A 22,248-nucleotide genomic window follows, 5' to 3' on the forward strand; every position below is an offset into this window, starting at 1 on the left:
TTTTTAAAAACTTTTTATTAAAGTTCAATATACCCACAAAAAAGTACAACTTTCACAAGTGTACAGCCCAGTACATTTTCACAGACTGGACACACCCAACATCGGAATCAAAAGTAGAATATTACAAGCACCCCAAGAGCTCCCCTTCCCCACAAGCCCCAGCCTCTACCCCACCACCCACCACCTCCTGCCAGGGGTGACCACTCTCCTGACTGCTAGCAGGACAGGTTCCTTTGAACTTCATGTGAATGAAATCACTGTGTCTCCTTTCATTTAACAACACATTGCGAGATCTGCCCATATTGTTTCATGGAATTGTAGATTGTTATTTTAATTGCTATGTAGTATTCCATGCTGAGTATATCACAGTTTATTCATTCTACCGTTGATGGACATCTGTGTGGTTCCCAGCTTTGGGCGATGATGAAGAGTGTAGCTATGAATATTCTAGTACATGTCTTTTGGTAAATATTCATACTCCTTTCTCTTGGGTATACACTTAGGATGGGGATCACTGGGTCAGAGTTTAGGCCTTCGTTCAACTTGAGTGAAACTGTCACATGGCTTTCCAAAGTTGTGTCATTTTGCACTCCCATCAGCCATGCATAAGAGTTCTGGTCACTCCATATCCTTACCAACAATTGGTAGATTCCTTTTTTTTGTTTTTTTAGATGGAGTCCTGCTCTGTGGCCCAGGCTGAAGTGCAGTGGTGAGATCTTGGCTCACTGCAACCTCTGCCTTCCGGGTTCAAGCGATTCTCTTGCCTCGACCTCCCAAGTAGCTAGGATTACAGGTGCCCACCACCACACCCGGCTAATTTTTTTGTATTTTTATTAGAGACAGGGTTTCACCATGTTGGCGAGGCCGGTCTTGAACTCCTGAGCTCAGGTGATCTGCACACCTCAGCCTCCCAAAGTGCTGGGATTACAGGCATGAGCCACCACACCCAACCTCCATCTTTTTTCATATTATCTATTTTGATGGGCATCCGTGGCATCTTGTTGCAGTTTTAATCTGCACGCCCCTGATGACAAATTACAGTGAGCATTCGAGCAGCCCTGACCTCAGTGATCTCTGGAGCCTTTTTGGGGTCCCTAACTTTGCACAAGCCTCACAGGCCACCCTGGGAACAGCCCTCCAGGGAGGGTTTTTGTGGGGAAAAAAAGGGAATAGAAATAAAAATGCAGAGGCAGAAACTATGCAACTGATCAACCTGCAAGGGAGTGGGAAGAAGAATGTGGCCACCACAGGAAAGCCCCAGGACTCACACCTGGCACCAATGTGGGTTTCACTCTCCCAAGCCTAAATAGAACCTGCCCTCCCTTACTCTACCCCCTCACCCGGCATTATCCTCCCTGCTGACCTATCCTATGTTTATCTCCCATATGTGTGTTGCCTGTTTCTCCCATCTAGAATACTTGGTCCTTCTGTTCACTGCTGTGTGTCGGTGCCTATAGCAGTGCCTGGCACATAAAAGATGCTCATTCCCTTAACTCTTGGACATGTGTGCTCACACTCAAGCCCATGGCCCCTGGGGCAGAATTGGGAAGAGCCTTGGTTCTGCCTGCCAGCCCGAGCCTGGCTGGTGGCTACAAAGACACACACATACACTTTATGTCTCTCCCTTCCAGACATCCCTCTCTGTTTATTTCAGCCTGAATGCCCAGGAATAAAGGGGTGCGTGTATGTATTGGAGGGGCCATTTGCAGGGCCCCATACCCAGTCGGGTCTAGGGGGAACCAAGACCAGCATATGTTTCTATGACAGTGACACCTCTTCCAGAAGGAGGGAAGGAAACAGTGGTGGAGGAAGAGCCAGCCAAGAGCCCCTGGGAGCTGAGCTGTGAGTCAGTGCCAAGTCCTGGGCGGACTCCAACCCAGCAATGGAACATCATCCGCTAAAATAAGCACCCCTGCGGTCCTGGCGTCCTGGCTCCCAGCCCTGGCTGCCTCTTGCTATCGGTTTATTTGGGTTTCAAATAACCAAGATGAAGATGGACAGACAAGAGTCTGATCCTCACCCTGGGCAGTGTTCTGAAGGGGGATGGGCAGAGGCAGACAGCAAGGCATGGGGAAAGCCAGACAAAGGCCCCAAGTCCTAGGAGGGAGAAAGGAGTGTCCATGGAAGGGGAGGAGAGGATCCAGGGAAAGAGTGAGACGTCCTCTCTTCCTTCTTCAAAATGGGCCTTTGCTCTGGAGCAATCAGGAACCAGCCCCCAGCTTACCTCCCAGTTCAGAGGGCCAAGCCAGGTCCCAGGGAGAGAAGACAGTGTTCCCCATTTATCGGGAGCAGAGCAAGGGAAGAACCCATATGCCTCTGATGGGAGAGAAGGGGCAGGGCAGCCTCCCAGCCTATGGCACTCTACATGTAGGGAGACACCACTAGGGTGAGGCTCCATTATCCAGCAATGTCCCCTAGGGACCGGCAAAGGGCTGCCTGCAGTTGGCTCAGGGTGGCATCGGAGGCCTCCCCTCCTGTGTCTCCTGCTGTGCCCGGGCCCCACCAGGCCTAACCCTGGCCCTGTTCTCTCCAACACCCACATGCATGTAGAGGGGGGCACCAACAGGATTTCATAAGGGTGTCACCCAAGTTAGCAGATCTGAGGAGCAAAGTCCATTGCAGGACATTGGGCTGTTTGCAGCTGGCTGGGGGTTTCCTTCAGACGAGAGTAGCCAAGACAGAAGAGTGGGACAGAAAGAATGGGCAGAGCTATGACCTCAGCCTTCCTTGCAAGCCTCTGCTGTAAACCCCAGCCGCTCGTACAAATCTCCAGCCATTCTTGACTGGTAAGTTGTCTGATTTAGTCACTATCCCTGCCCATTTCAGCCCTTGGTAAGGACCCCTCCACAGCAGAAGCCCTGGCCTGCGAAGCCCAGGACTGTCTCTCGTGAATACCTTGGCCCTGGTGGGAGTGCCTCCCTGGTCCTGGGCTTCCCGCTTGGGGACGTACTTGGCGAATCCCGTGCAGACGGTGTCTTCCTTATTGAAGACGCCACCCATGTGCAATCCGCGTTAGCACCACCCCATCCAGTTTCCAGCCCGGGCACCGGAGTCAGATGATCCCGGTCCGTTCCTTGAATGCTGTGTGTCCCCAGCTGCAGCCCTGCAACTCTCTGGATTCAGCTTCCTCTTCTGAAACTAGGGGAGTGATGACTGTCTCCCATGGTTGTTAGGGGATTAAATGAGATCCCAGGACTCAGCAGTAGATACCCACTAATCATACCTCTTCCTCCCCACCTGCCGTCTTCAGGACTTGAGCTGCACTCTCCTGGAGGCCACTGGCTCTATTGTCAAGCCAAGTCACTTGGTCCCCTCCAGGGCTCAATCTCATCCTGCCTGAATCACCCTTGGGAACTCACAGACAAAATTAAACCCTGAGTGGCCCACAGGCCCAAGTTAGCTGCTGGGAACAGGTTTTCCATGAGCTGGAGCTCTCTGCTGCCCTTTGGCTGGGGGGAAAGGCCTCTCCCACAGGAGGCTAGAGTGCAGCAGCCTAGCCTCCTGGGATGCTCTGTGGCTGGGTCGGACCCTACACATCCTGCTGGATGCAACAGCTCCGGGCCATGTGGGCAGAGCTGAGGTCAGACCAGTCTCCTCCAGCACCAACTGTGATTGGCAGATGGGAAGGAGGGTGCCTCATGGACATAGTCCCTGGCTCAGCCATTCTGGAGCCTGAGCTCGCAGGGAGCAAAATGATTCACCTGCTCCAGACAGGCAGCTGTTACCCATTTGGCACCTGTGTTGGGGGTGGGGGGTGCCTCCAGCTGGAAGGTAACTGCTCTCAGCTTCGCCTTTCACCCTTGGTGTACTAGTCCCCAGGTGTACTAGTGTATTCTCACGCTTCTGTGAAGGAATACCTGACTGGGTAATTTATAAAGGAAAGAGGTTTAATTGACTCACAGTTCTGCATGGCTGGGGAGACCTCAGGAATCTTACAATCATGATGGAAGGTGAAGGAGAAGAAAAGACCCTCTTCACATGATGGCAGGAGAGAGAATGAGTGCCCAGTGAAGAAAGAAGCCCTTTATAAAACAATCAAATCTCGTGAGAACTAACTCACTATCACGAGAACAGGACAGAGGAAGCTGCTCCATGAGTCAATTATCTCCACGCCGTCCCTCCCAAGACACCTGGGGATTATGGGAACTACAATTAAAGATGAGAGTTGGGTGGGGACACAGCCAAACCATATCACCGGGGAATCCCAAGTGACCAGTGGTGAGCATCGCAGAGGTGTCAGCCAGACCCTTGGTGAGGAAGGCTGGCATTCTGGGTGTGAGGCAGGGCTGGGATGCAGGGTTGGGTCAAGGGTCCTGATGACCTGCAGCTGGGCCACTTCTCCTTTTCCCTGCAGGTAGGAAGGGATGGGGCAGGGAACGCCCATTTACCAGCCCTCTCCTGGGATCTGGGCACTTGCACAGCCATCCTGTGAGGGAGGCTTTATCATCCTGATGTTACGGATGAGGAGCTGAGGCCCCATGGGACTTGCCTGAACTCAGTGACGGTGGGATCTCCAGCCACGCAGCCTCCATCCTGCAGAGGACCGAAAGATCAGAACAGCCAGGAATGTCAGATCTGGGAGCTCCTTGCAGTTCATGTTCCAACATTGTTTTCCTGAGGAAAAGGGAAGCGAGTCTGGAGAACAAGAGGGGCTTGTCAAGCCTTTGTAGGAGCCATGGGTTTCTGGAAGTCTGGAAGCTTTTCCATAGCTTCCTCCCATGATAATCTCATCAGGCCATAGACCTTCCATTCAGGTTGTGGGGCACATTGGCAGGAACCTCACCACACTGGAGAAGGTTGAGCCCAGATGGCAGGCTGGACTTCCTCATGGGCACATTCAAGATGCCTGCTACCTCCTGGAGACTCCCAGAAATGCCTAGGGGTGAGGAGGCTGTGGTTTGCAATGGATCACAAACCTCAGGAAGCAGCCAGGGGCTTCAAGCCCAGGCAACTCGGGTGTCAATATCATTGTGCCTCATTGTTCCCAGCCACAGGAGATCAGACTGAGGGCCACTCCCAGCACAGACGCGCTGGTAATGTGACTGCCCCAGATCCCTCTTCAGAACCCAGTGGCTGAGAGCCTAGACTCTGGAGTCATCTGCCAGCGCAACCGCTTGCTAGCTGTGTGACCTTAGAGAGCCTACTTAACTTCTCTGCCTTGGTTTCCTGATACACATTGCAGGGAGGAGGAGAATAATATCCATAGCTCACAGGAAGTTTGCAAAGATTTTATGACATAGTACCCCCAAACATTCTGTGTATATATATGTGTATGTGTATTGTATATGTATACACTCATATATATACAATATGTGTATATATTAATGTAATATGTACATAGTATACAATACAAGTTATATATAATTTATATATAGTATTCATATATGTATACATCCATATATGTATGTTCATATTCGTATATGTATATATCCCTTAGAATAAAGACTTAGAAATGTTAGAGGTTGTTATTAGCTTAAACTTGCTGACGGAGACAGAGGGGATGGTGGTCAGCTGGAGACAGTGGTTCTTAACTGGGGACAATTCCTGAAGACATTTTGGGTTGCCACAACTTGGGGGAAAGGGGAGGATGTTCTTGGCATCTAGTGGGCAGAGGCCAGGGATGCTGCTAAACATCCTGCAATGCACCAGGCAGAACCCATGCCTGTCCCCCCCCACCACCCCATAGAATTAGGGCCCAAACGTCCACAGTGCCATGGGGAGGAAGCCTGGCTGAAGAGCAGGGGCAGTGGGAAGTGGCTCTTAGGGAGTGGAACGGGGCCTGGGCCAAGCTGACAAAGAGGCAGCTTTGGATTTCGGGAATAGCTGCCACCAGGAGAACTGAGCGGATTTCCAGCGCCTTGTGACTGTTATATAATGGGATGATTCACTGAATGGGGCTCGTAAACCAGCTCTGAAGGCCACCAGCAGGGGAACATGTGGCTGTGGTTTGAGCAGCACAGAAAGAACAGCCATAGTGACCACGTGCAGGTTGGGGTCCTCCTTCAAGCAGGAAAGGGGAGTCCTAGGCAAGTCTCAGCCCTGCTTGTAGCTGGTGCATTCAGACACACACACACACACACACACACACACACACACACACACAGATGGTGCTTAGCTGACAGCACACCACACACACATAGTTTACACTATTTAAGTGAAGAGTTAGTACAACAGTGGACAAATGAAGTAGTCTTTTTTTTGAGACAGAATCTTGCTCTGTTGCCCAGGCTGAAGTGCAGTGGTGCGATCTTGGCTCAATGCAACCTCTGCCTCCCAGGTTCAAGCGATTCTCCTGCCTCAGCCTCCTGAGTATCTGGGATTACAGACATCTGCCACCACACCCAGCTAAATTTTGTATTTTTAGTAGAGACAGGATTTCACCATCTTGGCCAGGGTGGTCTCAAACACCGGACCTCAGGTAATCTGCCCGCCTCAGCCTCCCAAAGTGCTGAGATTACAGACGTGAGCCACCACACCCAGCCAAACTAGTCTTATAAAAATGTTAAGTACCTGTTGAAGTCTCCTGTTTTCTACAAATACAGCACTCCATCTCTTTCTTGGTGCAGATATGTGCAGGTGCGTGTGTGGATGCCCCAGTGTGTGGACGTATGAGCACATGTGAGATGTGTAAACTAACAACTCTGCAGGCATGTGAGGCACCTCACACATTGGAAAGAACTTGAGCCTAACCACCAGTGTGCTGCTCTTCACCCTTCTGGAAAGTTCTGACCCTATGCAAACCTTTCCCCTCTGCAGATCCCTGAGAAATGGAGGAAGGGAGTGCACTGTGGAGCTTGTAGGAATACAAGCCCTTCCACCCTCTGAGTGCCTCTGACACCAGATGAGCAACTGGAAGTTGCTGCATCTACCAATCTTTTTTCTCTGAGAACAAAAATTCTAACCATAAGTCAGTTGTAATTTAAATCAAGTGTACCTAAATATTTTCAAAAACAGAAATAAAAAATGGGATAATTATTTTGGAAGAGTTTGTGAATCCTGGGATGCAACTTCCTGTCCCATATCATTTCAAAATAATTGGTTGTTGGATAAAATTCAGCCTCTGGGCCTGGTGGCTCACATCTATAATCCCAGCACTTTGGGAGGCCGAGGCAGACAGAGTTTGAGACCAGCCTGAGCAACCTGGTGAAACTCCATCTCTACAAAAAATACAAAAATTAGCTAGGCATGGTGGCGTGTACCTGTAGTCCCAGCTACTCAGGAGGCTGAGGTGGGAGGATCACTTGAGCTCAGGAGGTGGAGGTTGCAGTGAGCTGAAATTGTGCCACTGCACTCCAGCCTGGGCAACAGAGCGAGACCCTGTCTCAAAAAAAAAAAAAAAAAAGAATTCAATTAACATACATGTTTGCTGCCAATCTTTGTGCACACAGGTACTCTCATACACACTCGTGCACATGCATGGTCTTGTACACACCCGGTAAGGTGACCTTCCAGGAAGCTCAGGGCCCCCTGGTATGAGCTGACACTGGGTGAAGAAGGTGAGGGCATGAAAAGAAAGGGCATTTGATATTGATATTTCTCATGGTCCAAAGTGGCCATCTCCACTTCACAGCTAAGGAGATGGAAGCACAGAGACTTCAAAACATGTTTCTAGGTTCAGCCCGTTAATGCAGGGTCCAGATTTTTCTCTTTCCTTGCCCTTTCTCCCTTACTTCCCACCTTTCCTGGTGCCACTGAAGCCGGCCACATCCCCTCCAAACTGCACTGTCATAGCTCTTGGCCTGGCTCCTGAAGAGCGTGTGACCTGGGCAGTCACATCAACAGCCAGGGCTGTGCCCCAAGGGTGCCCTGCAGCCCACAGGGCACTTGCCAGCCCCGGGCTCCTGGGACGAGTGCTGACTGGATGCTGGTGCATGGCCTGCCCATAGCCCTCCTGGCGGTCCAGCTGGCCTCTCTGTCTTTGCCCTGCCCTCAGGGGCTCTGGCTTTATATTTAACAGCATTGCCTGGCCCAGTGGGATCAAATGTCTGCTGTGCCACATGTCCCAGGAAAGGACTGCAGAGGCCTTCAGATGATCTCCAGGCTGCAGTGCCCAGAGGTCTGTTTTCTGTTCAACCCGAGGGCTGCTGCATCGCGTTTTGGGAAAGGCTGGCCTGGAGAGAATGAAAGCAGGCTACAGGTGACTGCATTTTGCCAGATCTTGGTAGGGCCTCTGTGGCCTCTGTGGTCAGCCCAGACGACTTGCACAGCCTCCTCTTCCTCATGGCTCTCCCTCTGCCCCACCGTCTGTCCATCCGTGTCTGGCCTGTTGAACCCTTTTGGGCTTGGAATGCCCTTTCCCTTGGGCCGTGTGGGCCCTGGGAGCGGCTGGCGTGGGGTTGGTGTGGGCGCTGGTCCAGCAGCCTGGCTCCCTCCCTCTTCCCTCCACTCTCTGGAGGCGGGCAGCCCCAGGTCCTCACCTGTGACGCAGGAGTCAGGACAGCAGCAGCTTCCTCACAGGCAGCAGTGAGGCTTCAAAGAGGTAACACTCCAGCAAGTCCGTGACAGGGGCTGCAGGAGGCGAGTGCCCAATAAGTGGAACTATTATTATTTTTATCTTCAAGGCACAAATTAAATGCCACGAACCCTGCTAAGTGCCAGAAGCAGTGTCAGCTCCTGCAATATACACTTCCTACCCACAGGAGGTACAGCCTCAGGGAGGACAGAGTGGGAGGGAGGTGGAAAGGAGGGAGTGGGGGAGGGGAGGGGCCAGGCAGAAACAGTAGGGGGGTGGGGGCATCTGGAAGGAGGAGTGAGAGGAGGGGTGGGGCCCGACAGGAGAGGAGGGAAAGGGAGGAGGGGATGGGAGGAGGGGATGAGAAGAGTAGTTGGGAGGAGGAGATGGGAGGAGAGGATGGGAGGAGGGGATGGGAGGAGGGAAAAGGAGGAGGGGATGGGAGAAGGGGATGAGAAGAGTAGATGGGAGGAGGAGATGGGAGGAGAGGATGGAAGGAGGGGATGGGAGGAGGGAATGGGAAGAGGGGATAGGAGGAGAGGGTTGGAGGAAAGGATGGAAGGAGGGAAAGGGAGGAGGGAATGGGAAGAGGGGATAGGAGGAGAGGGTTGGAGGAAAGGATGGAAGGAGGGAAAGGGAGGAGGGGATGGGAGGAGGGGATGAGGAGAGTAGATGGGAGGAGGAGATGGGAGGAGAGGATGGGAGGAGGGGATGGGAGGAGGAGATGGGAGAGGGGTTAGGAGGAGGGGATAGGAGAGGGGGTGGGATAGGGGATGGGAGAGGGGGTGGGAGATGGGATAGGAGGAGGGAATGGGAATGGGCCTGAGGTCCCTGTTTCCTTTCTGACTGCTGGTGGGGACCTGTTCTTAGCTCCTAGTAGCTTCTCCGTTCTTTGCCCTATGACCCCTGCCATCTCAGCAATGAGAACCTCTGTTCTCTGTTCCCATTGAATCCCTCCCACCCACCCAATCTCTGACTTCCTCTTCTACCAGCCACAGAGAAAATACTCTGCTTTTAAAGGGCTTGTGTAATCAGTTAGACCCATAGGCAATCTTCCTAGTTCAAAGTCAATTGATTGGTAAACAACATCTACAAAATCCCCATTGCCATGAAAGGTGACATGATCATAGATGTGACTGTTCACCACATTCACAGCCCCAGGGACTCAGGGGAATCCTGGTGGCATCTTAGATCTGTTTCTTTCCTGGACACTCTCCGGTCTGTTTCCTTCTCGGCTTTCGGAATACCACTCTCCTGGTCCTCCTCCTTCCTCACTTCAGCTCCTACGTGATCTCCTCAGCCGTGTTCTCCTACCACCATCAGCATTTTTTTTTTTTTTTTTTTTTTTGAGACGGAGTCTTGCTCTGTCGGCCAGGCTGGAGCGCAGTGGCCGGATCTCAGCTCACTGCAAGCTCCGCCTCTTGGGTTTACACCATTCTCCTGCCTCAGCCTCCCGAGTAGCTGGGACTACAGGCGCCCGCCACCTCGCCTGGCTAGTTTTTTGTATTTTTTTAGTAGAGACGGGGTTTCACCGTATTAGCCAGGATGGTCTCGATCTCTTGACCTCGTGATCCACCCATCTCGGCCTCCCAAAGTGCTGGGATTACAGGCTTGAGCCACCGTGCCCGGCCACTATCAGCATTTTTAAGAACATCAGGAATCCATCAAAAAAAGATAAGAAAGAGGGCTGGTCTAGGCCACCCAGGGAGCTGGCAGAAGCCACCCCAGCACGGAGTGGACTGAGCCACTCTTAGTTCCCACTCCAGGCCAGCTTATTTTCCAGGAGCTGGGGGCATCTCCTTCCAAGCCCAGTAGATAGAATGACTGCCCAGGGTCAGGTAGTCCCATGGGAGATTTTGGAAGCTCCGAGTCACCCTCTTGTGGACTGTGAGGGGGCAGCTCTGACAGATCGGGGTGCAGATTGAGGTGGGTGAGTCAGAACTGGCTCTTTCTCCAGCTTGGCTGGAGAACATTCAGGAGAGGCCTGGCCTTTGGGGCAGAAAAAGGCCACAGACACTAGATCTGGCTGTGGGCCTGCACCAGGCATGGTAATAGTGACAATAGTGACGTCTTTTGAGCACTTTCTTTGAGCTAGATGCTGAGTGCTTTATGTACACCAGCTAATTTCATCTCCACAGCAGCCCAAGGAGGTAGGTACTATTGCTAATCTCATTTCATGGAGGAAGAAACTGAGGCTGGGTGAGGGTGAGGCACTTGCCCAAGGCCAGATAGCTCATGACTGATGAGAGCTGCCAAGGGATGCCTGACCTGCCCTTAGTGTTCCTTTCATCCTGAAACACGATTCCATCAACCTTCATGCCAACATTAAGAAAGTGGTTTTAATAGCAAGACACTTGCCGTGTGGGAAGTTGTTAAACTAGGACTGAGGCAGGGGACACTGGAAGAGACTTATTTGCATTCAACACAAGAAAGGGCAGATGTTCTAGTGGTCACAGTGACCCAGAGGTGGATGAGGAGGCTCCCTTGGGAGGGGATGAGCTGCCCATCACTGAATATAGGAAGTGAAGAGGCCGTTCTCATTGACTGAGGTCCTGGTAGGACAGACACTGTGCTGAGTGCCTTACCTGTGTCATCATCAGGTCCTCACAGCTCCATCACACAGGCACTGTTGTTGTCCCCCACTTACAGATGAGGAAACAGAGGCTCAAAGAGATTGAGTGATTCATGACAGTTACATAGGTGGTTGGTGGGAGAGTTGTGACTCAAACCCAAAGCCGTGCATCTCCAAAGCTCTGTTTCTATGCATACATCTATTGAGCGCCTGCTGTGTGTCCAGTACTATCCTTCTAGACACTGATACTCAAGCAGGGACAATTTGGTCCCAGTCCTTGACCTCATGGAGATCACATTCCAGTGAGGAGGGAGAAAATCCACAGTAAGGAGTGCTAAAATAGAGCCACACAGGGGTGAGGTCACCCGGAGTAAGGTGGGTCGGGGGACCTGAGATGGTCAGGGAAGGCCACTCTGAGGAGGTGGGTTCTGAGCTGGGATCTGGAAGACCAGAGGGAGAGAGGACTATAAAGAGTTTAGAGACTTGTGCTCCAGGCCGAGGGAAGCACAGGTGCAACGGCCCTCGGCCAGGAAGAACAGAAAAGCCACTGGGAGAAGAATGGGCAAGGGGGAGCCAGAGCATTTGGAGCCTCGTCAGCCAGGACGTGAACTTCATCTGTCACTTTTTAAAGTGGTGGTGTGCTGCAGCCAGCTCAGACCAGCTCATAAGAGCCACTGTTAAGTCTTCAGGCATTTTGCAAACCGGTTGTTAAATTATTAGTAGCTTGAAATCGGCCATGGCGGGAGGATTGACACTACAGAAATTGATGGATGCCATAAATCTTGGCTTTTCTCCCACTCACTGTTGACCTGAACATCACTGGTTTTGGCAGGGAAATGGGGGAGATCTGGTTTTTGCTTTAAGACGAGCTCTCTCTGGCTGCCAGGTGGAGAGTAGCCTGCAGGGGATAGGAGCAGAGAGAACAGCAGGGAAAGGCAGTGCTTGCTCCAGGTGGAACAAGCGTGGGCCAGTGAAGAGAAGTGAGGAGATTCCAAAGATTTTGGAGGCAGAGTTAACAGCCTTGCCGGGCCAACCTCAACCAAGAGGTTCATAGCAGGAGGTGACAAGGTGGCATGGAGGGGCATGACTTGAACCCAGGCCTGCAGGGTCCGTAAACTCATTCTGTGGTCACACCTCAGTGATTCTTCCTAGGAAGGTGGCGGTTCTGGGACGAGAGAAAACAGCTGATGATTGCCCCTCAGCCCTGGCTCCCTCTGGTCAGAGCAGCCCCTTCCCACACTGCCTCTTGGGAGGGCGTCTCCTAAGAGCTACTCTATGGAGGTGAGGGGTGGCAGGATGTCAGTATCATAGACACCGGAAGGCCCAGATCTCCACTGTGGCCCCTGGGACCATGACCAGAGCCTCCGTCCTCTCCCACGGGAAGGCCCTGTCTTGGGAGTACTGAGCTGGAGACAGCCTCGCAGTGTCCTAGGACCTGCTTGGGTGATTCCCCAGCTCTGGGACCTGGAGCTTTTCCTGGTGCAGAGCAAAGATGAGGTTAGGGGCGCAGGGAAGTGGGTGCTGGGCCAGGCTGGGGGCCTCAGAGGAGGCGGGGCCCCAGCACAGCTTCCTGGGCCCAGGATGCCCTGGGTTTACCTCTTGTGCCAGAAATGGAAGGAGGGGACAGAGGTAGACTGCTGAGATTCTGTCTCAATGGGGGAGGAGTTATGTCGTGCCAGCTCTTAGTAAAATTCTGGCCTAATCAACAGGCCAAGTTTGTCTTCCTTGCACCCTCTCACCCCTTCCCACCAGAGCCACCTTTGCCAGCCAACCCCAGCAACCTCTGTCGAAGTTCCTGTGCTCTTGTGTTAGGAGATCAGGCCATTGTGATCCTCTGGACGGAAAGAGAAGAGATGGGCAGGAAACAAAACTAACGTCCATCGAATCCCTACGACGGGTCAGCTCTGGGCTGCTTGCTTTCCTAAAGGGTCAGAACTCTCTTAAAGAGTTGTGCTAGTTTAAAACTTGCCCCTTTTCCCTGCCCCTAAGACATAAAATGTTCATTTATATCTTTCTAGACTTCCTCCTATGCACACTTGGGTTAATTTCACAAAAACGAGAAGATGCTAAGTGTTCTACATGGATTATCTCATTTAATCCCTAGGTGCTATTACCCATACTTTACCTTTCAGGAAACTGAAGCTCAGAGAGGTCAGTGCTTTTCCTGAGGCCACACAGCTGGTAGCCCTGCCTCAACCCACAGCCCCACTCTGCATCCTGAGCGTCAGTGGCTGAGGAAGGGCTGGCCTTGGCCCTGTCTGGGGGCATTTGGGGTTGTAGACCAGATGGGGTGAATTCTGCAGAAGGCCTGATCAGGCCCTTCCTTCTGCTGTGCCTGGTGACCCAAGCCTGGTGGCAGATTCCAGCCCCAGGAGTCCTTGTTAAGGTTTTTGAAAAGGGGTTCTGGCCGGGCGCGGTGGCTCAAGCCTGTAATCCCAGCACTTTGAGGGGCCGAGACGGGCAGATCACGAGGTCAGGAGATGGAGACCATCCTGGCTAACACGGAGAAACCCCATCTCTACAAAAAATACAAAAAACTAGCTGGGTGTGGTGGCGGGCGCCTGTAGTCCCAGCTACTCAGGAGGCTGAGGCAGGAGAATGGCATAAACCCGGGAGGTGGAGCTTGCAGTGAGCTGAGATCCGGCCACTGCACTCCAGCCTGGGTGACAGAGCGAGACTCCGTCTCAAAAAAAAAAAAAAAAAGAAAAGAAAAGAAAAGGGGTTCTATTGCCATTTAATTGCAGTTTTGTCCTTGAAGCAGGTTCTCAGCTCCCAAGATTCCCAGCTGTCTGTAACAGACAGACTTGCCTTGGATTTCTCTTGCCCAAGGCCCTGGGTAGAGGCTAGTCTGAGAGTTGGGAGACCTGTGCCCTCACCGCTGTGTAACCATGGCAGCTCCTGTCTCTCTGCCTTGATCATTTCTTTTCTTAAGTTCCTTTCACCTCCATGTAAGTGCTTGAGTCTTCCCCTAATTAGGGAAGGGTGGGGTCTGCTGGTTGGGTGAGGCTGGGGAAGGGCAAGGAAGAAGAGGAAGAACCAGGGTGGTGAAGAGGCGTCTGAGGCAGGCTGGTGGGTTTTAAGGAGCAGAATGGAGAATAACTAGGTCTAGAATCCCTGGACCTGGGTCCAAATCCCAGTGAGGGGCGTATGCAGTTATGCAGGATCTGTACTCACAAGAGTCCACATTTGGCTTTATCTTCTGCTATTGCATCTTGAAATTCTTAATAATTTTTGAGCAAGAAGCCCAGCGTTTTCATTTTGTACTGAGCCCCACAAACTGTGTAGCCAGCCCTGTTACCTTGTGTTAACTGTGTACCCTTGGGCAAGTTACTTCGCCTCATAGACTCAGTTTTCTCGTCTGCAAAACGGAGCAGTGCTACCACCACCCTAGAGGACTGTTCCGAGAATGAAACGAGAGACTCCCAGTAAAGAGTCAGGCAGTGGTGAATCCGTGACAGGACTCAATTCCTGGTGCTTGTGACAGTCACTCTCTAGGGGCCTGAGCGGGAGAAACGTCTCCCAAGGAGCCGCAGCCTCTGCCAGCCTTGTCTATTGTGCTCTCTCAGCACCTATGGGACACTTCAGGCCAAAAATGCAATTGTCACTGAAAAGCAAATAGTGCCACCATCCCCACTCTAAACCTACCTTCCCCCCCCCCCACACCTATGGCTGTATGGGGTCAAGTGGTTTACAGACTTTAACTTCTGGGAAGTAAAGTCCTGGAATGTTTGAGCGTGGGAAGGGACGAGGGTCTGGCACGCCTTCTCCAGCATCTGCTTCTGGCCAGAGGAGGGTCAGTGGTCTGCCTGTCCCCAGTGAAGGTCCCATACCCAGAGGTGCTAATGGAGTCTTTCCCAAGAACAGCCTCCTGCTGTAGGATCCCCTATCAATCAGCTTCAAGGTCCTAACAACTCAACCTCCCAGATGGTTCTGGATCTTGACTTTCTGGATTAATATCGGAACTATTTTCTAACAGTGAGATTTTGGGCAAGTTACTTAGCCTCTCTGGGCCTCAGTGTTGCCCTCTGTGAAATAATAGCTTTGACCTCAGTGTGTCATGAAGATGAATGAACCCCGGCATGGAAGTGCTTAGACCTGTGCCACACAAACATGAGTCACTCCCGCTGCCACGCAGCCGGCCTCACCCCTACTCTGAGCCAGAGAGCATGCTCAGAAATGCTCTGAACATTTCTGAGTGGGCAGAGATGGTGAAGAAGCTGCCTCCTCCTTAAGCAGGCTGCTTTCTGAACCAGCTCCGGCTCTGACCCTGTGACTCTTTCCAGAATTTGTTAGAAGCCAGCACTTGTTGAAAGTTCCCAGGCATCTTGGTGGCCAGGAACTGAAGACTTGGGGGTGATGGGGCTGTACCAGTTATAGGGTTGCAAGCAAAACAAGGCCCCTACAGAGTGGTACCCTCAACCTCTCCAGAGCTGGGGATGCAGCCCAGTTGTCCCTGAGCCTCCACGGAGGAGCACCTGTGGGTTCTGTTGCTCAGCTGTCCTGATTCCCTGGGAACAGCGCCAGGGTTTGCATTGGGAAACTTCTGGGCCCCACGGCAGGCTCTTAGGATATGAGTGTCAGTCAAGCCAAGGGGTGGGCACATGGCCCAGGCTCAGCCAATTGGGCACCCTCTCTTGATTCTTGAGAACGGAGGAGATGATGAAAAGGGGTTGGGAAGGATTCATTCTGGGAGCGCCTCCCTGAGTTCCTGCTGCGTGGATCTCCAGGGCTGCCCTGGGCCGCTGTCCTCTCTGGATTTGCAGCTGGATTTTCAGCATTTCTTCTGATTCTGTGCCTGCCTACAGCCTCCTGTGCATCCCTCCTTGCCCAGAGTAACCCAGGCAGTCTCTGCTGCTGGCTGATACCCTTTGGCTCCTGCCAACACCTTCACCAGCCACGGTCCAAACCACTCCCACCCTGATAGCCCCCTTCTGCTTTGAAGGCTCTGCCTACGGTTCGCACAGGCTGTGTAAGCTATTCTGTGCCTCTGAACCTTTGTCCCTGCCATTCCTTCTGCCAGAATGCCCTTCCCACCTTCTCCTCTCATTCTCATCCTCGTGAAACACCTCGGACACTGCCGATTCTGGGGGACTCCCCCACTCCTCCTCGAACTGGGCCGACTCCTTCTCTGGGCAACCCCAGCCCCTGAGCTCCTCTCCCTCTGCATCCATGCCGCCCACACCTGCATCCACCTCCCTTCTGAGTCTGAACCCAAGGCCAGAGCCAGGACCCTTCACCTTCATTCTCAGTCGGTGCTCAGCATATAAGCAAGGGGCTCTAGGACCATGGGGAGGTAGCCCCGGGCACCTGTCAGGGACTCCTGAGCTGGCAGGGGCTGATCTCACTGCCTGCTGGTGAGGGGTCGTGAAGGGGATGAGTCCAAATCCCTGCTCCTGCCCCCAGCCCAGCCCCGACCCTGGCCCCAGCCCCAGCCTTTGATCCAGATCTTGCTCCAGCCTTGCCCCAACTCCAGCCACAGACCTGAAACCCCAGCCCTTGCTCTGCCCCCGAATGGACCCCAGCCCCTCCCTCATTCCTGGCCCCTTCTCCAGCTCAGGCCCTGCCCTGGCTCCTACCTCCTTCACCCTCTCTGGGGACCTTTCTTACCCACAGCATTCCTCCCAAGTGGAGCCCACACTGAGCTGTGACTTCCCAGGAGTCATCTGAGGTGACCCAGCTCTGAGCCAATGGAAGCCTTTGAGAGGGAAGGCCAGGCCAGCCAGCATGGTGGTGAGTGTGGTGGGGGTGGGATGTCAGGGTGGGCATGAGGCCCAGCCCTCTCCACCCCACCGTCCCTGGTGGCACAGGTCCAGTAGCTCCAACAGGAGGTTCAGGGCCAAGCCATAGGCAGGGGCAGTTCCCAGACGTGGGTCCTTCAGCTTGCTCCCACCCCCTGCACGGAGCCAGCCCTGGTCCTGAGCCATGGGTGGGGCTGAGCCTTGGGGGGCTGAGCCTCGGGTGGCTGATGGGGAAATGCCTGAGCTGCAGCCACCAAACTCAGGTGGGATGGGGTCGAGGGAGAGTCCCAGGACAGGCCAATGGGAATTGGGCAGCCCATAAAGCAGACCAGCCTGGATAGAAAGGACAAAAATAGCCCAAGTTTCCCATGGGTTTGCCAATGCCCTTCCTCCCCATCTTCTTGGGAACGGGACTGGGCGGTGGGGGTGGGAGGTTTTAGGACCATGGAGAATCTGGCCCTCCACAGGTGGAACCTGCAATGGACACATCATGAGGACAGAAGCCAGCATTGTGATGTCACAGCCTGGCTGTGGCTTTGTGCTCCTGGAGCTGTAGGTGAGTCAGCTAGGCCCCTTCCTCCTATAGTGCCTGTCTACCTGTGTTTGATGCTTAGGCCTAGAAAGGTTGACTTTGTAGCCCCTCACCTTCTCTCCTCAACGCACTGGGCTGGTTCAGCAGTTGACCAATGAGGGTCATGCTTTCGTACCAGCCTTGGGCGAGTGGCCCAGGAACTGTTTGCAAGGCTGTGTTGAAGCTACTTGTAGCTAGACCATCTTTCCAGCTTGACCATGAGCTTGTTCGAAGCATCTCTGCTTAGTCTCCACTGTAGTTCTGCAAGCACTGTACGAGCTCAGAGCATGTAATGTTGGTTAAGTGAATAAATGCGTGGATGGGGGTGGGTGGGCAGAGATGATAATGAAGCTGCCCTAAGCAGGCTGTTTTCCGAACCAGCTCAGGCTCTGACCCTATGACTCCTTCCAGAATTTGTTGGAAGCCAGCACTTATTGAAAGTTCCCAGGCATCTTGGTGGCCAGGAACTGAAGACTTGGGGGTGATGGGGCTGTACCAGTTATAGGGCTGCAAGGGAAACAAGGCCCCTACAGAATGGCACCCTTAACCTCTCCAGAGCTGGGGATGCAGCCCGAAGACCTTGGACTTGGGATTTAATGAGCCCTGGGTCCTCATCCAGTCCTGCCAGATGACCTTGAACTGGTCATAGCCCCTCTCTGAACCTCTGTCTCCTTTTCTGTGAGGTGGGGATGCTAACCCTGGCTTCCGAGGATCCGAAGAGGAAGCTGCAGTTGTGACTGTTCCTTTTTGGTCTGTCTTCATCCTGCCTGGCTCACGTGGCTCCTGTCCTCCTGCGTGGCTTGTGGCAGTGGGGTGATGGCAGCCATGGACACAGGCCAGAGAGCTGGCCCAAGCAATCCTGGTGACAAGGAAGAGGATCTTCAAGGGCTGTGGCAGGAACTCTACCAGCTCCAGGCTAAGTACGCATTGTGCCAGCCCTGCCCCAGCCCCAGCCCCAGTGCCTTCCTGGTGGGCTAAGTGGCTGGACTGAGCAAACATGTCCCTGAGGAGGCCAGGACAGGGGGTGGATGAAGAGGGCAGTGTGGTCTGGAAGCAAATGGACGGGGCAGGGCTGGGCGACAGCTGTGATGGGAGAGAGAAGAGGTGTGGCTATTGCCCTTTGGCCTCAGATCTTGGGCCAGTCCTGGGCCCTCTGCTGGCTGGGCCTCTACATCAGGAAGGAGGACTGTGGGTAACTATCCGTCTGCACCTGTCCACTCGGCCCCTCTAAGGCCAGTCTACAAGATTGCTGCCTTGACTCTTAGCGGGGACCCTGGGTCCTCACCCCATGAGGATGGGAGGTTGGGGAGATGAAATTTCAGACTACACACAAAAACCTGAATTAGATGCAAAAGGACGTGTCTCTGCAAAGTTTTATGAAGGGCCAACCATTCCAACAGATTTTGAGGGCTTCCTGATTCCAATAAGGTTTAGCACCGTCATGGCTCACAAGGTCCCATGTGGTATCTGTGGGAAGGATGATATTGTTCTGCACTTTTCAGAACCATATGGATGAGAAAGGGGGGCCCACAGAGGCAGAGTGGCTTGCCCTGGGCCACTCAGAGACCCCCAGCACAGCCCCTGTTGGATAGCCAGAGAATGGGTTGGGAGCTCAGCCAGCTGGCCAGGCCACGCCCTGCTCTGGTCTCTGCGCTTGACTGCTGACCTTGGCTGGGTCCAGAACAGGTGACCTGTTGGAGACTTGCTTAGGGATTCCCCGAAGAGTCAAGTATGGCCAGGCAATAGCAAGTGGCCCTCTCCCCTCCAGGATTGGTGGGGAACCCACCTCTGATGGAACGCTCCCAATACACTTGGCGCCGCACGCATGACCCTGGTCAGCAGCTCACATCACCCCTGCTGTAGATGGGCTACCCAGGCACAAAGAGGTGAAGCACTTGGTCCAACATCACCAGCTAGTAGGTGCTGGCCTGTCTCCCGAGATGGGAGGCACCTGCACAGCCTCCAGAGGAGGCATCGTAGACTCTGGCCAGAAAGACTTGGCCTTCAAGTCTAGGCACCTTCTTCGCTGCCTAGGAGATGCTGCTGTGGGCATTTATTTGACCTGCTTGTGGCTCAGTTTGCTCAGCAATGAAATGAAGGTGGAGAGACTCCTAAGTCTATGGCCAACTGATAAAGTGGTACGTGGCCAGCCCAGGGCAGGTCCAAGCAGGAGATCACAGAGGGTGGCCCAGGTTTGTTCATAGGGGGTCCTATGACCTGGGAGCCTCCAGGCCATGTTCTTGCATCTGGCTCTACAGGCAGAAGAAGCTCAAGAGAGAAGTGGAGAAGCACAAGCTTTTTGAAGACTATCTGATTAAGGTCCTTGAGAAAATCCCCGAGGGTATGTACGCAGCTTCCTCGGAAAGCTCTTTCTCTCCGCAGCCGCCTCCTGGCTGCAGGACTGTCACACAGTGTGTGGCCTCATGGGGCTGCGAGCTGCCCATCTACAGAATGGGAACCCACAAAGGCCAACCCCACAGTGGTGGGGAAGGGTGCAGGCAGCCGAGTCTGACTGCTTGGTCCCAACCCTGGCTCCACTGTCGTTAACAGTGTGGCCTCTGGCAAGTTCTCAAGGCCTTGATTTTCTTATCTGTACAATGGGAAGAGCAATAGTTATGTGGACTAGATGAAGTCATCCTTTATAAGCATAGCACAGGGCCCCGCATATAGCTAGTACCTGGTAAACATTGGCCATTATTATTATTATTTTGTTTGTCTTTGGATTTGTGTTTTTGTTTTGCTATTATTAACTAAGAGTATAAGGACATCTGAGATGAGGTTTCGTGTGTTGTTTTATGAGTGCTGAAAACTCATTAGAAAAGGGAAGGGGAGTCACACATATTTATTGTCATCATTATTATTTCAACACCATCAATAATACATAATTATTACCATTTATTAAATATGTGCCCTGTGCTAAGCTTTTTAGTAAATCTTTTTATACCCCTCCTATGAGCTTTGCAGTACTGTGTTACTCAGGCCCAGAGAGGGTAATGAACTTGCCCAGGGTCGCCCAGTCAGGAAGTGGTGGTGCTGGGCTCAGACTCTGGTCCATCTGACTTCATAGCCACTGTACTAAGTGCTAGAATGAGAGGAGTTATGGAAACTCCAAAACCTCTGCCTTGGAGGTCAGGGAAGGCTTCACGGAGGAGGTGACCTTTCATGGGGCTCAAATGGGTGTAGCAAGGGAGAATGACCCTGCAGGCAGAGGGAGGGACACAAACGTAGGCAGCAGCCACAGGGCTGCCAGGTGGGTTTGGGGGTGGTGAGCTCTGGGCTGCTGGGAGATGTGGCTGGGAGGCTGGGGATATATACTGAGTAGTGAGCCAAGGAGGAGTCAGGGCTGCAGGTCAAGCGAGGGGCTTGCGGCAGACCCAGCACCCAGTGCTGCTCGTGGTTTGGGACCTTCCAAATTCAGCAGTTTTGCCTGTTCAACTCATCCAAAATGCATAACCATCAGGACTTGGTACTTGCTCACCCAGGACAGGAACAATTCCTATCCCCTTCTCAGGCTCCCCCAAGCAGCAACATCTCCTTGAGGGCAGTCTCCTGCCTCGCTCGGTAGTCTCGATCCAGAATCCCTGTCTCAGTCTCTGGCTGAACTTTCCAAGGTTGAGGCTTCCTTTGAAGTGGAGGTGGTGGGGCGGGGGGTTGGGGGGTGGGGAGTGGGGGTGCGCGCATGGATGGCAAGCCTGGAGAGCTGCGGGACCATCCTACTGTCTTGGGGTCAGCCTGGCATGGACTGTCCTGCACCTCTCAACTTTGTGGTCCCAGACGGAATTCCTGGCCACCTTGTTGGCATGGCCCATTGCAGGGGCACCCACCCATCCTGCCATGGCGCTGTCTCCATAGGCTGCACGGGATGGGAGGAGCCGGAGGAGGCTCTGGTGGAGGCCATGGTGAAGCACTACGGGAAGCTCTTCACAGCCAGCCAGGACACGCAGAAGCGCCTCGAGGCATTCTCCCAGATGAGCCAGGCCGTCCACCGGAGCCTGGAGTCTCTAGAGGAGGGTCACAGGGCTCTCATGGCGGTAACAGCTGCCTGAAGTCTGTTCCATTCCCGGTGGCCCAGGGAGCTGGGGGCGTGGGGCCCCCTTTCCTGCGCACCTGGAGGGTGCCGTGGCATAATGCTGGAGGGCCCTGGGTGGGGCTCTCGCTCCTGAGCCGCCTTCTGTATCCCCTTCCTCCCCGCTCTGCTGCCTGAGGCTCAGCTCGTGCCTAAAAGTTGTTCTGCGTGGTAAAAAAGCCGTGTGTCCTGGATGCAGAGGGACTGGGTCTCAGCTCCCAATTCAGCCACCCACTAGCTGTATGACTAGTTTGTACCCTCTCTGAGCCTTAGTTTCTGCGTCTGTCAAATGGGGGCAACACATTCTAGCTGCTAGGGTCCTTGCGAGGCACCAACACAAACTGCCTCAAAGTCAGTGCCAGAGACATCATTTCTCTCCCCTTCCTTTGTGGTTATCTCATAATAATTAGGACTTCCGCTGGGAGGGATGGGCACTCCAGGTGGAAGAGCCTGCCCTAACAAAGGCGTGGCATCATGAAGATTCGTGCAGCCACGGGGACCGGGGACTTAGGGATCCCAGAGGAATGATGACGGGCTGCTTGGTTCACTGCAAAGGGCTACTGCGTGGTGTTTGGAGAGAGCATCTGCCCCCTAGTGGCAGCGTTGCAAGCCTGCACCACTTTGTACCATTTGTTTGGAGAATTCATTGATGGGCTGGGCACTGCGTGAAGCACTTTACGTGCTTTATCTCACTTAAATCTCACGTGAGCACCTCCAGGTAGGTGCTGCTATTCCAAAGGCTGGGACTAGAGAAAGGCAAGTCCAGCCATGCTATTCTTCCCATTTTCGGAGAAAAGTAAGCCTCAGAGAAGTGGGGCCACGGAGGTATGTCCTGCGTCTCTTTCTTTC

At 53.3% G+C, this 22,248-nt stretch overlaps 1 protein-coding gene and 1 long non-coding RNA gene across 2 annotated transcripts in view; one reads left to right on the forward strand and one right to left on the reverse strand.

Moving 5' to 3' along the window:
* On the reverse strand, positions 1–8,652 carry LOC135972043 (uncharacterized). The gene is made up of 3 exons (XR_010588612.2): positions 8,418–8,652; positions 4,490–4,614; positions 1–4,348 (listed from the first exon to the last, which is right to left on the reverse strand). It is a non-coding gene; the product is annotated as an uncharacterized lncRNA (long non-coding RNA).
* The window catches only part of CCDC197 (coiled-coil domain containing 197), a 22,394-nt gene continuing 8,173 nt past the window's right edge, over positions 8,028–22,248 (forward strand). Inside the window, exons 1-6 of the mRNA XM_005562084.4 lie at positions 8,028–8,137; positions 16,638–16,754; positions 17,230–17,318; positions 18,017–18,253; positions 19,592–19,674; positions 21,186–21,364. Coding sequence (XP_005562141.3) covers positions 18,150–18,253; positions 19,592–19,674; positions 21,186–21,364 — 366 coding nt within the window. The 5' untranslated portion in view covers positions 8,028–8,137; positions 16,638–16,754; positions 17,230–17,318; positions 18,017–18,149. The remainder of the gene's footprint in view (positions 8,138–16,637; positions 16,755–17,229; positions 17,319–18,016; positions 18,254–19,591; positions 19,675–21,185; positions 21,365–22,248) is intronic.

Source organism: Macaca fascicularis, chromosome 7, assembly GCF_037993035.2.
Source record: "Macaca fascicularis isolate 582-1 chromosome 7, T2T-MFA8v1.1".
Classification (NCBI taxonomy): Eukaryota; Metazoa; Chordata; class Mammalia; order Primates; family Cercopithecidae; genus Macaca; species Macaca fascicularis.